We start from the raw sequence: 12,030 nt of genomic DNA on the forward strand, positions 1-12,030 counted from the left end.
CCGGGAGGGCGGGCGGGCGGCGGCGCCCCCTGGAGGCCGTGCGGCGGACCGAGCCTGACCCCGTGGCCGCCCGGACCCCGACTCAGACCCGACCCCTCCCCGGGCCTGGGCCGTGACCCTGACCCCAGACCTGGAACACAACAGGGACCCGGCACCGAAGGAGGCCCTAGACCCAGACCTTGACCGCAACTCGGATCCCAGACTCCAGGATAGACCACGGCCCTGACCCCAGACTGGCACATCAGAACATGATCCCAGGGACTTGGGTCTCAGACCCTGGCTTTAACCCCTGACTCCCTGACCTTGGACGCAGTCCACCACCTGACATAAGACCTGGATAACATTCCTGACCCCAGACTCCAAACAGGACCCTAGACCCAAACCTTGGACCACCACCTCAGACTCTGACCACAACCTTGGATCACAACCTGGGGTCCCCAACTCCACAGCCAGGCCCTGACACGGACGGACCCCAGACCCCCAACAGGACCCCAGATCCAGATTTTAGACCATGACCTCAAACACTGATCCCAGCCACAGACCATGACCTGGATCCCATCCTGGTTACTGACCCCAACCTTGATTCCAACCCCAGGTCCAGACCACTACTGTGACCCTAAACCCTGGACTTGGGGGCAGGGCCCAGACCCAGACTTGAACTGTCAACCCTAGACCAGGGTCCTAGACCCAACACCAAGAACTCTGGACAGGGACCCAGGACCAGGACATCCAATCAGGACCCAGACTGGACCTAGAACCCTTAACAGGTGGCCATGAACCTGGGACCTGACAACTCCAGACTTACCCCAGTCAGTTCTTACCCCTCCTGCTCCAGACCCAACCCTGACCCCAGGATTCCCACTCGGGACCAAACAACCTGAACCAACCCCTACCCTCCCTGGACTGGCTTGTAGACCCAGGTCCTGGCCTGCACCCCAGGCCATCCATGGCATTATGATGGAATCATCATGATTCCACAAGACAGGCTCAAACCTCTCTTAGCCTGGGAGGGCACAGGGGTCTCAGTGCTGCCTGGTAAGGGAAACATCCTCTGCTGAGAGCCCACAGTAGGGGGATCCATGTGTCTCAAAGCAGCACCCCCTATCTCAACATGCCCCTCTCTAGAGCCTCTCTCTGCTTTCCAAGGTGACAAGATCCCCTCCCAGTCCCGGGCATATGGAGCCCAAGCCTCATGACAGTTTGTGGGCCAGTAACCAGGACCCTTTTGCAAAGCAGGGACCCCCCTCCCTGTACACCTCTCAGGCTACCTTCTGAGATCAGCGTTGGCAGAGTCTGGAACCAGAGCACATCAGAGATGGCAAGGTCCCCTTCTCAGTGGGCGACACCACCATCCACCCAGATACCCAAGCCAGATCTCCGGGCATCATCCTTGACTCCTCTCTCTCCCCCTGCCCTAATCTATCACCATACCCTCTTGTCTGGCCTCCTGAGAACCTGTCTTCTTGAACCTGTCTGCTTCTCAGCATCCCCATGGCTGCTGCCCTGATACAGGCCCTGACCAGAGATGCCGCTCCCGCATCTAGATCTCATGGAGTTACTGCCTGCTTAGCACCAAGAAGCAGTGTTCGAGGCCTTCTGGAGCTGCTGAGCATGGGGGACACCCCCACTCTGCCCAAAGCAGATCAGGTGAACAAGTTCCTTAACCTGCAAGTCAGGGTCTTGGATGCCTGGGCCCTGCTCCCCTTTCCAGCTTGTGTCGCCACCATCCTCTGCACCTAGGATCCCCCTACCAGCCCACCCACCAGTTCTTACCTCTGTGCCGTTGCCCTTCCCTGTGCCTGGAAGCCCTCTGTGTGCCCTCTTCCTGGCTAACTCCTGCTCATCCTTTAAGACCCACCTCCTCCAGGTAGCCTTTCCCAACACCCTGACCCCAATTGTGTGCATCTCCAATTCTACACTTACCACCTATTTCCTTGATTTGAAAACATCATCAACTGCAAGATGCATCATTTCCAGTTTAGAGACTGGGTGTGTGTGAAGCTTTATAACATGTTTGCGTCGATTGGAAAATGCACCCTGATGTCAGAAATGCTAATATGTGCCAAAAAAAAAAAAAAGTATTTACCATCTCCCACTGTAACTGATGCTCCCAGTTCATCTCTTTGCCCCCAGTTCCCACCATGGGACCTGACACAGAAAGGCATAGTCAATGTTTGATGAATGAGTGACTGACTGAGTGAATGAGCTCCTCAGCCCAAGGTGGCACGTGGAGTTTGGGGCAGAACAGGGCCAGAGGCACATGAGGATGCCACAACAGGAGGCCTCTCACCTTCCCTCCTGCCCCACCCTGACTCTTCAACTCTTTGGGACTCTGATTACAGCCACACACTGACCTGGGTTTTCTGGAGCAGCTCCTATTTTAAAAATTCTGCCTGATGAACTTGTCAAACCAGAATCCCTGTTGGTTCTGAAATGCCAGCCATCCTGCTCTAGAAGGTGGCCCTACCTTCCCCCCACCGCCTGAAAACCCACACTGCCCCTCCCACCCACAGCCCAACCTGCAGCCCTGGTGAGCCTGAAGCCTGGGGACTTTGGAAAGAGCCAGTGTCCAGGGCACCCCTCATTGATTCCTGGGATCCTGGAAAGCCACTCCTGAAGCCCTGGGCTGGGAAGAGGTTGGTGCCAGTCCATGGCCTGGGGAGGCTGGTTTCTTTGGATGGTGCTGCCCTCTGGTGGTTGAAGGAAGGTCAACTGTAAACTTGTCTTTTCAGGCTGGCTTCAGTCATTCCTTGTCTCAGCAAACCTTTGTCATTGCCCAGACTGTGCCAGCCTCCGGCTGGGATGTTGGGAGTGAAAGAGGGGTGGAACCCCATGTCTGCCCAGCTGGCAGACCCACATACACATCAGTACCTGGCATCTCCCCTGGATGACTAATAGGTGTTGCAAACTTAACGCGTCCCACACTGAGCTCTTGCTCCCACCACCCAGCCGCTGTCCAACCCGCTGCTCTCCCGCCTCCCCATCTCAGTCGTGGCTCCTCCACCTTCCAAAAACCTAGGAGTCATCCTTGATTCCTGTCTTCCCTCACCTGCCCTGCCTCACACATACACATGCTCTCATCCAGCCTGTCTTGTCGACTCCCTGGTGTGTCTGTCTCCAAAGTTTACCCCGAATCCTTCCACTGTGCCCTGCTAAACCCGGTCCGAGTCCCATCACTTCCCGCCTGGTGCTGATGCCTGCACCAGCCTCCTCTTGGGGATCCCCGCCTCTCCTCTAGTCAGAGTTTTTACAGGCCTAAATCAAACCCCACCTCCGATGGCTGCCCCTGCACTTAGGATAAAACCCAGCCCCCTTTCTGTGGCCTGTAAGACCCGCACAGTCTGGCTCCTGCCTACCTCTCTAACTCAACTGCATGCCTGGGCCCCTTAGTCTTCAGTCTCTCTGGTCTTCCTTCTGTCACTATAACAAGCTAAGTTCATTTCCACCTCTGGGATCCTGACTTCATAATTCCCCTTGTCTGGAATGTCCTTCCCCTCCTTTCCGGCAAGGTGGGCTCCTGCTCACCCTGCATCTTGTGGGCTGAAAGCTTCCTGCTCAAGGGCTCTCCCTTGGCGCCCCTGTTTGTCGTGGTCACTACTGCATCCCTCACACCCAGCATGGCACTCAGCACTAGGTTAGGGCTGCAAGGAGAAACAGGATTCAGCGGTGGCCCAGTCCAGTGGGGAAGAAGACCCCTAAACATATACCTCCAATTAACCCGGCAAGAGCTATGATTTGAGGAGGTGGGGCGCTCAGGAGAAGGTCAGGGGAAGGGTTGGGGAAAGGTCACAGAGGGCAGAGGAGGAATGGGGAAGGTCTTGAACTTGACATTGTGTGCATGTGAATGTGAGTGAGGACTGGCACATGCCAAGGCCCAGGAGTGCACCGCAGCCCCTCACGTCTCCATCTCCATCGTCCTGGGCTTTGAAGATCCAGGAGGATGAGCTTGGGGGCTTCCCTGACCCCAGGAGGGGTGTCCAGATTGATGGGGAGAAACTCCTGCCTAACACAGACAGACACCTCTCTGACAGCGGGGGCCCAGACAGTGCCAGGCTCCAGCTAGGATGCTGGGAGTTCGCTTCATTCCCTCACTCACTCATGCCGCAAGATTTGTTGAGCTCCTACATGCCAGGGCTTGACCTTGTGGATCCAACATAGGGAGAGACAGACAGTGAACTTACCAGCAACCTACACATAATAATAACCACTGACATTTATTGGGTTCTCACTCTGTGCAGGGTACTGTGCCTAGAACCCGGATGATCTCCTTTAATGCTCCAAACATCCTTATGAGGCAGGTGACAAGTTAATTTAAGAGCCAGGAGCCTCCTCAGGTGAAGTCAGGGAAACCTCTAAGGAAGGGCATTTTTGCCAGAGCCAGAAGGATGGGAGGAAAGCAGTTTTGTTAGGGGCAGAGAAAAGAGCTTTTTAGGCATGTGGAAAATCAAGTGCGGAGGCCCTGAGGGAGGAAAGGGCCCTGGTTATCCAGGAGGCTCCCACATCTCCAGGACGCCATTCCTTCGCCCCTTCCTGCCACAGTCCAAGGACCTTCGGCGGCCCCTGGCCCCTCGGCCCGCAGGCACCGGCCCACAACCCTGGGCCGGGCTTCCTGACCGCTGGCTCCGCCCGACCTGCTTCCCGGGAGCAGCGCCTCTCCCTGGAACTCTCCGGAAGACCCCACAGTCCCCGACCGCCCCGGGCCCATATCCTTTTCCGCCTCAGAACCTCAGCTCGGACATGGCCCCGGCCCGGCCCCGCCCCCGAAACCAGCCCCGGTCCCGCCCATGGCCCCGCCCGGGCCATGGCCAGCCCCGCCCCCTTCCCCGCCCCTGGCCTCGCCCCGCCCCGCCCCGGCCTCCGCAGCGTCCCGCCCCCGGCGCCCTCCTGGAGCCATCCCCAGCGCGCGTGCGCGCCGTCGGCCGCGGCACAGCCTGGCGCTGAAGCCTGTTGGGTTTGTGTCGCGCGCGATTGTGCCTTGACCCTGCCAGCTCACCTGGGAGTGTCCGAGGCATGGTCTCGTAGCCCCCACCGGCCCCACGCTGTGGCCACTGGTACTTGCCATGTCGAGGGGAGGGAGTCTGTGTGTGGAAAAGACCTGGGGTCAAATGCTAGTGTCACCTCCTACTGCCCCTGCTGGGTGCCCTAGGCAAGTTGCTTAACCTCTCTGAGCCTTGCCTTTCTCATCTGTACATGGAGCGCCTCCAGCCTGGCTTCACTAGATTGTTTTGAGGATTAACAGAGATGATGTGTGTGCAGTGTTGGGCTGGGGGAGATGGCTTGCCCAGTGGCCACTGTCACACGTGGAGTATCCTGGGCCTCACTGATGTCTCTCTCTAGGCGTCCTCCATGGTATCTTTTCTCTCCTTTCCTTTCTCTTCTCCCCTCCCCCTTTCTCTTTCTCTGTCTTTCCTTTTCTGGGTGTTTCAGGGTGTTTTCTCTCCGTGTGTCTGTGTCTGTGTCCCTTTCTGCTTCTGTCCCTCTGTCTTGCCATCCTAGCACTCTCATGGCACACTCTGGGCGGATAGCAACTGGACCTGCCTACCCCCTGTAGCGCTCTGGAATGGGGCAAGTGGGGGAGGCAGAAGCTGGGTGACAGCGCCAGGCCGAGGGCAAAATCCAGGCGCTCTCCGACCTCGGGTGCCTGCTCTCACTGTTACCAGCCCACACATGAGTGTCGGTGCTGAGGTTTCCTTCTGGGCCTGGGCACCTGGAAAGGTGATGGTAGGACAGGTCTCCCCAGCCAGCAAGTGCCAGGCCTGCTCTGCTGCTGGCCACTGAAGTGGTACTTAGCACAGAGCTGGCCTAGGAGAGCTGGGATTGTCCCTGCCCCAGGACTAGCTACATCATTTGCAGGGCCCACTGCAAATGAAATGCGGAGCCCCTATTCAAATACTACTAAGAATTTCAAGATGGCAACAGCAGAGTGTTAAGCTAAGTGTGGGGTCCTTCTGAGTGCAGGGCCCTGTGTGACTGCATGGTCACTCACCCATAAAGTTGGTCCTGCCTCCCATCCCATACACCCACCTTACATTGCTCAGTAAATTTCCTTCTCCCCCCACTCCTGGGACAGATGAGGGGGAGGTAGAACTGGCTAAGGCTAGCCTCACCGTCAAGGAGTTCACAGTGCCATGGGAGAGGGCTGGATGCTCAGCAGGACACGAGAGAGCTGTCCCAGGTGTCCCAGGCCCAGTGTTCACATATGTCCCACCTCTGCCACTGACTCTAGGACCATCACTTCACCTCTCTGAGCCTTGGCTTTGTCATCTGTAGAATGAAGACACCTGCCCCCTGGGGCTGGGTGTGAGCAGGACATTCGATCACATGTACACAGAGGCTAGAAGGCCAGGTGGGTAGGACCGACTGCGGAGCTGAGTCTCCAGGTTTTACTAGCCAAGTCACTTCGGGCAGATTGTTTAATGTCCATAACTCAGTTTCTCCCCTTTAAAATGAGGATAATAGTAGCATTGCTGTAGGGGCCAGCCCAGTGGCACAAGCGGTTAAGTGCGTGCGCTCTGCTGCGGAGGCCTGGGGTTCGCAGGTTCGGATCCCAGGCGCGCACCAACGCACTGCTTGGCAAGCCATGCTGTGGCGGCATCCCATATGAAGTAGAGGAGGATGGGCACGGATGTTAGCCCAGGGCCAGTCTTCCTCAGCAAAAAAAAAAAAAAAAAGAAAGAAAAAGGAGGATCGTCAGATGTTAGCACAGGGCTGATCTCCTCACAAAAAATAAATAAATAGTAGCGTTGCTGTGAGGATCATATGAGTTCCTACCTGTATGTGCTTAGAACAGTGATTCACACATAGTGAGGCCTATTACATGTCAGCTGTTTTTACTATGTTGTCCTTGGCTAGAAAAGGCACAGAATGTCCAAGTTAATTCTTCTGGTTGGAGGAGAAACAGGAAGGGCTTCTGGAGGAAGAGGTGTTTGAAGGAAGCATGAATTTTCATAGTTGTGGCGAGGCTAAACACAGCAAGCCCGGGGACCACAGAGGATTCCAGTTGGAGGCCTCGAGACAGAAGCACCTGCCACATGCTAACCATGGTGCTTCCCATTTTACAGGTGCCTGTGGCAGGATGAGTTGACACCGGACCCTGGAGGGTTACTGAAGATTTCTGTGCATGCCTTAGGAAGGTTAATTCATAGCTGAATCCAGGTTACATTGGAAATAGGCAAGAAAAAATAAAAGAGGCTGGTAGCATTAGGACAAGAACCAAGGGGAAAGATGTATGAGTGGAAAAAGTGAATTTGGAGAACGTGGCAACTGTATCAGGAGGGATAGGCCTCTGGGTATCCGAGCTACTGGGGACACTGACTCAGTAGTGTTTCTTGGGCATCTATTATGTGCCAAGCTCTGCGCCAGCTACTGAGGATGACATGGTGAGCGACAGACTGATCCGTGTGCTGGGGGAGGTTCCCGGCTAGCTGGGGAGGCGGACTTTAGAGTCCTAAAAAGCAGGAGGATACTATGGGAGCACATGACCCTGTCTTGAGCAGGATGGGAAATGGCTTTCTGGAGGAAGTAACATGTAAACTGAGGAAGGTGTACCAGCAAAGGGAACAGCACATGTAAAGGCCCAGATATGGTGGAATTGAAAAAAGTTGGCTATGGGTGGAGAGGAGTACGCTGAGGGGCAAATAGTGAGTGAAGAAGCTTGAGGACTTGATCCTGAGACAAACACATTGATGGGTCTTAAGCAAAGTAGTAGTAAAATCTATCTTTTAAGAGAAATGTTCTGGCTGCCAACATGGAGGACCGGGGGCTGGACTGGAGGCCGGGAGGCCACTCAGGGCTCTTGCTGTGGTCAAGGTTCTGGACAGTGGTGGCTTCGACTAGGGTGGCAGGGATGAGGCTACCGAGAGGCAGATGTGTTTCTGAGATATTTAGGAGGTAAAAGTGATGTTCTTCCTTCCCTGGCAACATCCAAACACGGTCACATCCATATCCATCCTCAGGAAACCAACATGAAATCAGCCCATCATACAAGTCCCTGTCCTTTTCTAGAATGTGCAGCAGAGCTGGAGATGGTCCTCAACTATCAGCTTGGGAGTAGGATGGGCAGGGCTGGCCCAGCTCCCCTGAGGGTTGTGGTGACAGCCTACTCAGGACCTCCCAGACTGGATTTCAGCTCTCCTGAGATGCTACAGCCTGGGGTGAGGGGGCAGTCTGCTGGCACCACCTAGCACGCTCGTCTAGAGGCTGGAAGCCTGTACTCCACAAGCCAAAAGCACAGTGACGAGAAGCAGCGGGGTGTGGTGGGACAGATGCTGACTGAAGGCTGTCTGGCCCAGACCTTGCTCAGTGACCTGGGGCCTGTTCTGCAGCTTTAGTGGACGGGGGTTGGCCTTGGCTAAGGGATCTCCAGGGATGGCAAGATTAGAAATCCCCAGGCCCCATCTCAGGAGAGCACTGCAGGGGTCCTTTCCAGCTCTGCTTGGTGACTGCAGGGCCCATTCAAGCACTGCCTTTGGGGAGGCGGGCAGGGGATCAGGTAATCCCATGTTTCAATTTTCACATCCATTAAAAAGTTCACCCTGATGAAGTAAAATGTGGTGTTTCTAGAAGCAAGTGCTGCTTTTTGACACTGAAGAAAAAAAAAAAGGAAAGACAAGTAGTACATGCACATAGCAGGCAACCTCTGGCCTTGGCCTCCAGCATGAGAGCCTGCATGACCTTCTGACTCATCCTTTCTCTCACGCACACACACACCAAGGCAGAAAAGGTTTTGTTTTTTTGTTTTTGTTTTTAAAGCCTTTTTATTAAAAAAAAAAAAAAAACCCAAATCAAAATATTTCCCATCGGAGGCTATTTCTTTTTTTGTCTTTTAAAAATTTTATTACACAAATATCTCCCATTCCCATGTGTCAGAGGAAAGATGTCCTTGCTCTTTCTAAAACCAGTAGTGGAGAACATTTAGGAAACAAAAGTCCAACTAGTTTCCCTCCTTCCCTGGCCCAAAATAACCCCAATGTGTCAACTGAGATAGCATGACTTGTCCCCTTAATGCTTACATTTAATTTAAATTCTTTAGCACAACATTGGAGATTGACTCTAAATCAGCAACAAAAAATATATATTTACAATATTTCTCCGAAAAACAAAAAACACAACCAAACCCTTTAAACATAGTGACTTTAGGAGTTTTATTTATGGAGCAGTTATTTTTTTAATCACCAAGTGATTTTATATTATATATATATAAATTTTCTTCCTTTCCTTTGCGGTTTTTTGCCCCGGTGCTTGGAAAGATGGAGGCAGGGTGTCTGGTCCTGCGGTCTGAGGAGGGCAGGCTCTCCTGGCAAGGCCATATCTCAGAGCAGATTGCAGGAAATGCGATGGAACTCCCGGGTTCCTCTGTCTCCAAACAGACTTTTCTTTCCTCCACATGGACCAACCCTCACCTCTAAAAACCATTTTCCCCTCACAGTCCCAGAGAAAAGGAAGACCCAGCAAGGGCATAGGTCCATCTGCCGCCACTCCTGGGCTCGCTTTTCTGCTGACCAATTTAGGTGCTCGGTAAAAATGCTTGTTTTTCCAAACCAAAAACAAACAAACCAAAACCAAAACCAAAACCCAAAACAAACCATCAGCTTGGAAATTTCTGTCGATGAACTGTCCCAAAGTCAGAGGCACTCTCCCGGCACAATCCCTGCTCTGAAGGGGTCTCTCCACCTCCCCTTTTATAAAAAGACAACAAAACAAAACAAAGCAATCTTTTCAGTATTTTCCACAGGAGCAACCAAAAAAGGCAGGAAGCTTCCAATTATAGGTCACTAACAATAATATTAATAAGGTTTTTGCTCAATACCCAGGGTTCTTTACAGAGAAGTTCCCCTAACTGAGGCACTCTGGAATAAGTCACTGACATTTCCTCAAAGTTTCAGCCCCAGGTCGCAGGGGCCTGGAGACCAGTGAAAGGGGCAGAGGGTCACGGGAGCAGACTGCTGCTTTTAAGGTGCAGCAGAGAGAATCAGCAGATTGGAAGAAACAGACACAATACCACCCCCTACCAGGACCCAGTTTTCTCTTAGGAGGCCAGTCAATGCCAGGGTCAAAGCTGGGCTAGGTGGCAAAGAGGGGGCCCCTCTGCCTCTATTGCTTTGGAAGTGGCAAGGGTGCAGTTGGCGTCTCTCCTCGGGTGGCTCACACTCAGACCCCTGGTGCCTAGGCTCCTTCCCCTCCCCCGCAGGGCTTCCGGAGGAGGAGAGCCTGACACTAGGCTACAGGAAAGGGGGCAGGAAGGGATGGGGCTGGAGGATGAGAAGGCGGGGCGAGGTTGTGCTATCGCTATCCTTACAGATGGGGAGCAGAGTGCAAATCCGCGTCTATCATTTATAAGCTCTTGCCACAGGCTGCTGCTACTGAGCATCTCCTCACACACTTAAATATTGACCCAAAAGAAATTCGACCTTTCTGTCTTTCCTTATTTTTTTTTTAAAGTGCAAAAAGCTCTCTGCTGCCCTAGAGAGACGATCTTTGGACAGGCCGTTCAATGCAAAGTAAAAGGGGGCAGCTGATGGGGCTTGACACAGGGCGGTGGAGTGGGAGACACCGCGCTCCCCTCCCTCCCTCCCTCCACACACACGCGTAATACACTCAGCCACACACACAGAGGCACATGCACACCCCCTTCCATGGCTGCAGGCAGAGGGCAGGTGACTGGCTTCTAAGCAGGACCCACCCCCCCAAAAAGGTGCCAGATCAGTGAGCGCTGGCGCTAAACACAGGCCTGGGCTCTGGGGGCTACACTACACCGGAGGCCTGGAGCCTGCTGGGAGGCAGGTGGGGACGTGGCCGGTTCTCTGCTCCCCCCAGCTGGGGGAGATAGGCTGCTCCCTCTGAGGACACACATCCTGGGAAAGCCCTATTCAGGCAGGAATAAGGAACATGTGGAAAAAGGGCGGTGGGAGGCTGAAAGGGAGGGGAATAAGGAGATGGTGCCTGTCTCAGAATCTGCCTAGGAAGCAATAAAATGTGTCCTGGGGTAGGCAGTTCCAGCTCCTGTGAAGAGCCTCAACCCCAATAAGTGCAACAAGGACCCCATGATAGGTAGGTCTGGGGTGGGGTAACCTCATTATGTGAACTATCACGAGCATCGGACAGGATCAAGCTCAAGGGAGGGGAGAGGAGGGAGAGCAGACACGGATGAGAGGTTTTAGACACCTCAACAGCACCAGTGTGATCTGCATGGGTCTGGCATTCCTGGGGCTGCGGGCCCCTCCTGCATAAGCTGGGAGAGTGTGAAGGAGAGACACGCACTGGACACCACAATGAGAACCTCGCCATGGCGACAGGGCTGCTCTCTTCCTTGGGAGTTTGCTCAGAACCAGGCACTGCTGGGGACCATGGATGGGGAGGAGGGCCCCAGGGCCCAGAGCAGATGATGGTTGCACAGACACCTCAAACTGAGAGCCTGACCTCCGGCAGGCGAGCGAGTGGGCGGGCGAGCAAGCGAGCAGGCACCGTGACAGCACACAGCCTGTGCTTTCCCCTCAGATCAATTTGCTACTCCCTTCTTAGGAGGGAGAGGAGCAGGCAGGTGAAGCCTGATGTCCACCACCCTCTCTGCCCCGCCTGTAGGGAAAGGGCTCAAGGGACAGGAGAGCAGAGAGGGAGTGTGACGCTGGCCTCAGAGCCCGTGCAGGGTCGGGGAGAGAGGCTCTCCTGGCTGGGGAGTCAGGGGAAGATCAGTTTCCTGTTCCGTCTGGGCTGGGTGTGTCTTAGCTGATCTTCTGTATCAGCTTCTCGTCAGACAGGCAGTAGAGACTGTTGATGGACAAGTCTGAGATGAAGTGCTCGCAGGCTTTTCGAGTGATCTGCTTACATCCTCGAAGGTCGATCAAGGTGACGTTGGCGATGCGCCGTAGGTAGATCAGGGTCTGGTCTGTCAATTTATTGCAACCTGTGGGGAACGTGACCACAAGAACAACGCTATGTACGCACAGCCCTAGGAGCCTACGTCTGCCGCTCAATTCCCCAGCTCTTTCCCTTAAAATGCTAAACAAAAGCCCGCTTTGCCCCATAACTACC

General features: G+C 54.2%; 1 protein-coding gene across 2 annotated transcripts in view; it reads right to left on the minus strand.

Annotated features, from left to right (window-relative positions):
- Window positions 1–8,831: 8,831 nt before the first annotated feature.
- The window catches only part of KDM2A (lysine demethylase 2A), a 97,923-nt gene continuing 94,724 nt past the window's right edge, over window positions 8,832–12,030 (minus strand). For both annotated transcript variants that reach the window (XM_087422570.1, XM_004437692.3), the window contains exon 21: window positions 8,832–11,902. In XM_087422570.1, the coding sequence (XP_087278696.1) occupies window positions 11,721–11,902 (182 nt within the window). In that variant the 3' untranslated portion in view covers window positions 8,832–11,720. The remainder of the gene's footprint in view (window positions 11,903–12,030) is intronic.

Source organism: Ceratotherium simum, chromosome 34, assembly GCF_057802395.1.
Source record: "Ceratotherium simum simum isolate JZ-2026a chromosome 34, ASM5780239v1, whole genome shotgun sequence".
NCBI classification, from domain to species: Eukaryota; Metazoa; Chordata; class Mammalia; order Perissodactyla; family Rhinocerotidae; genus Ceratotherium; species Ceratotherium simum.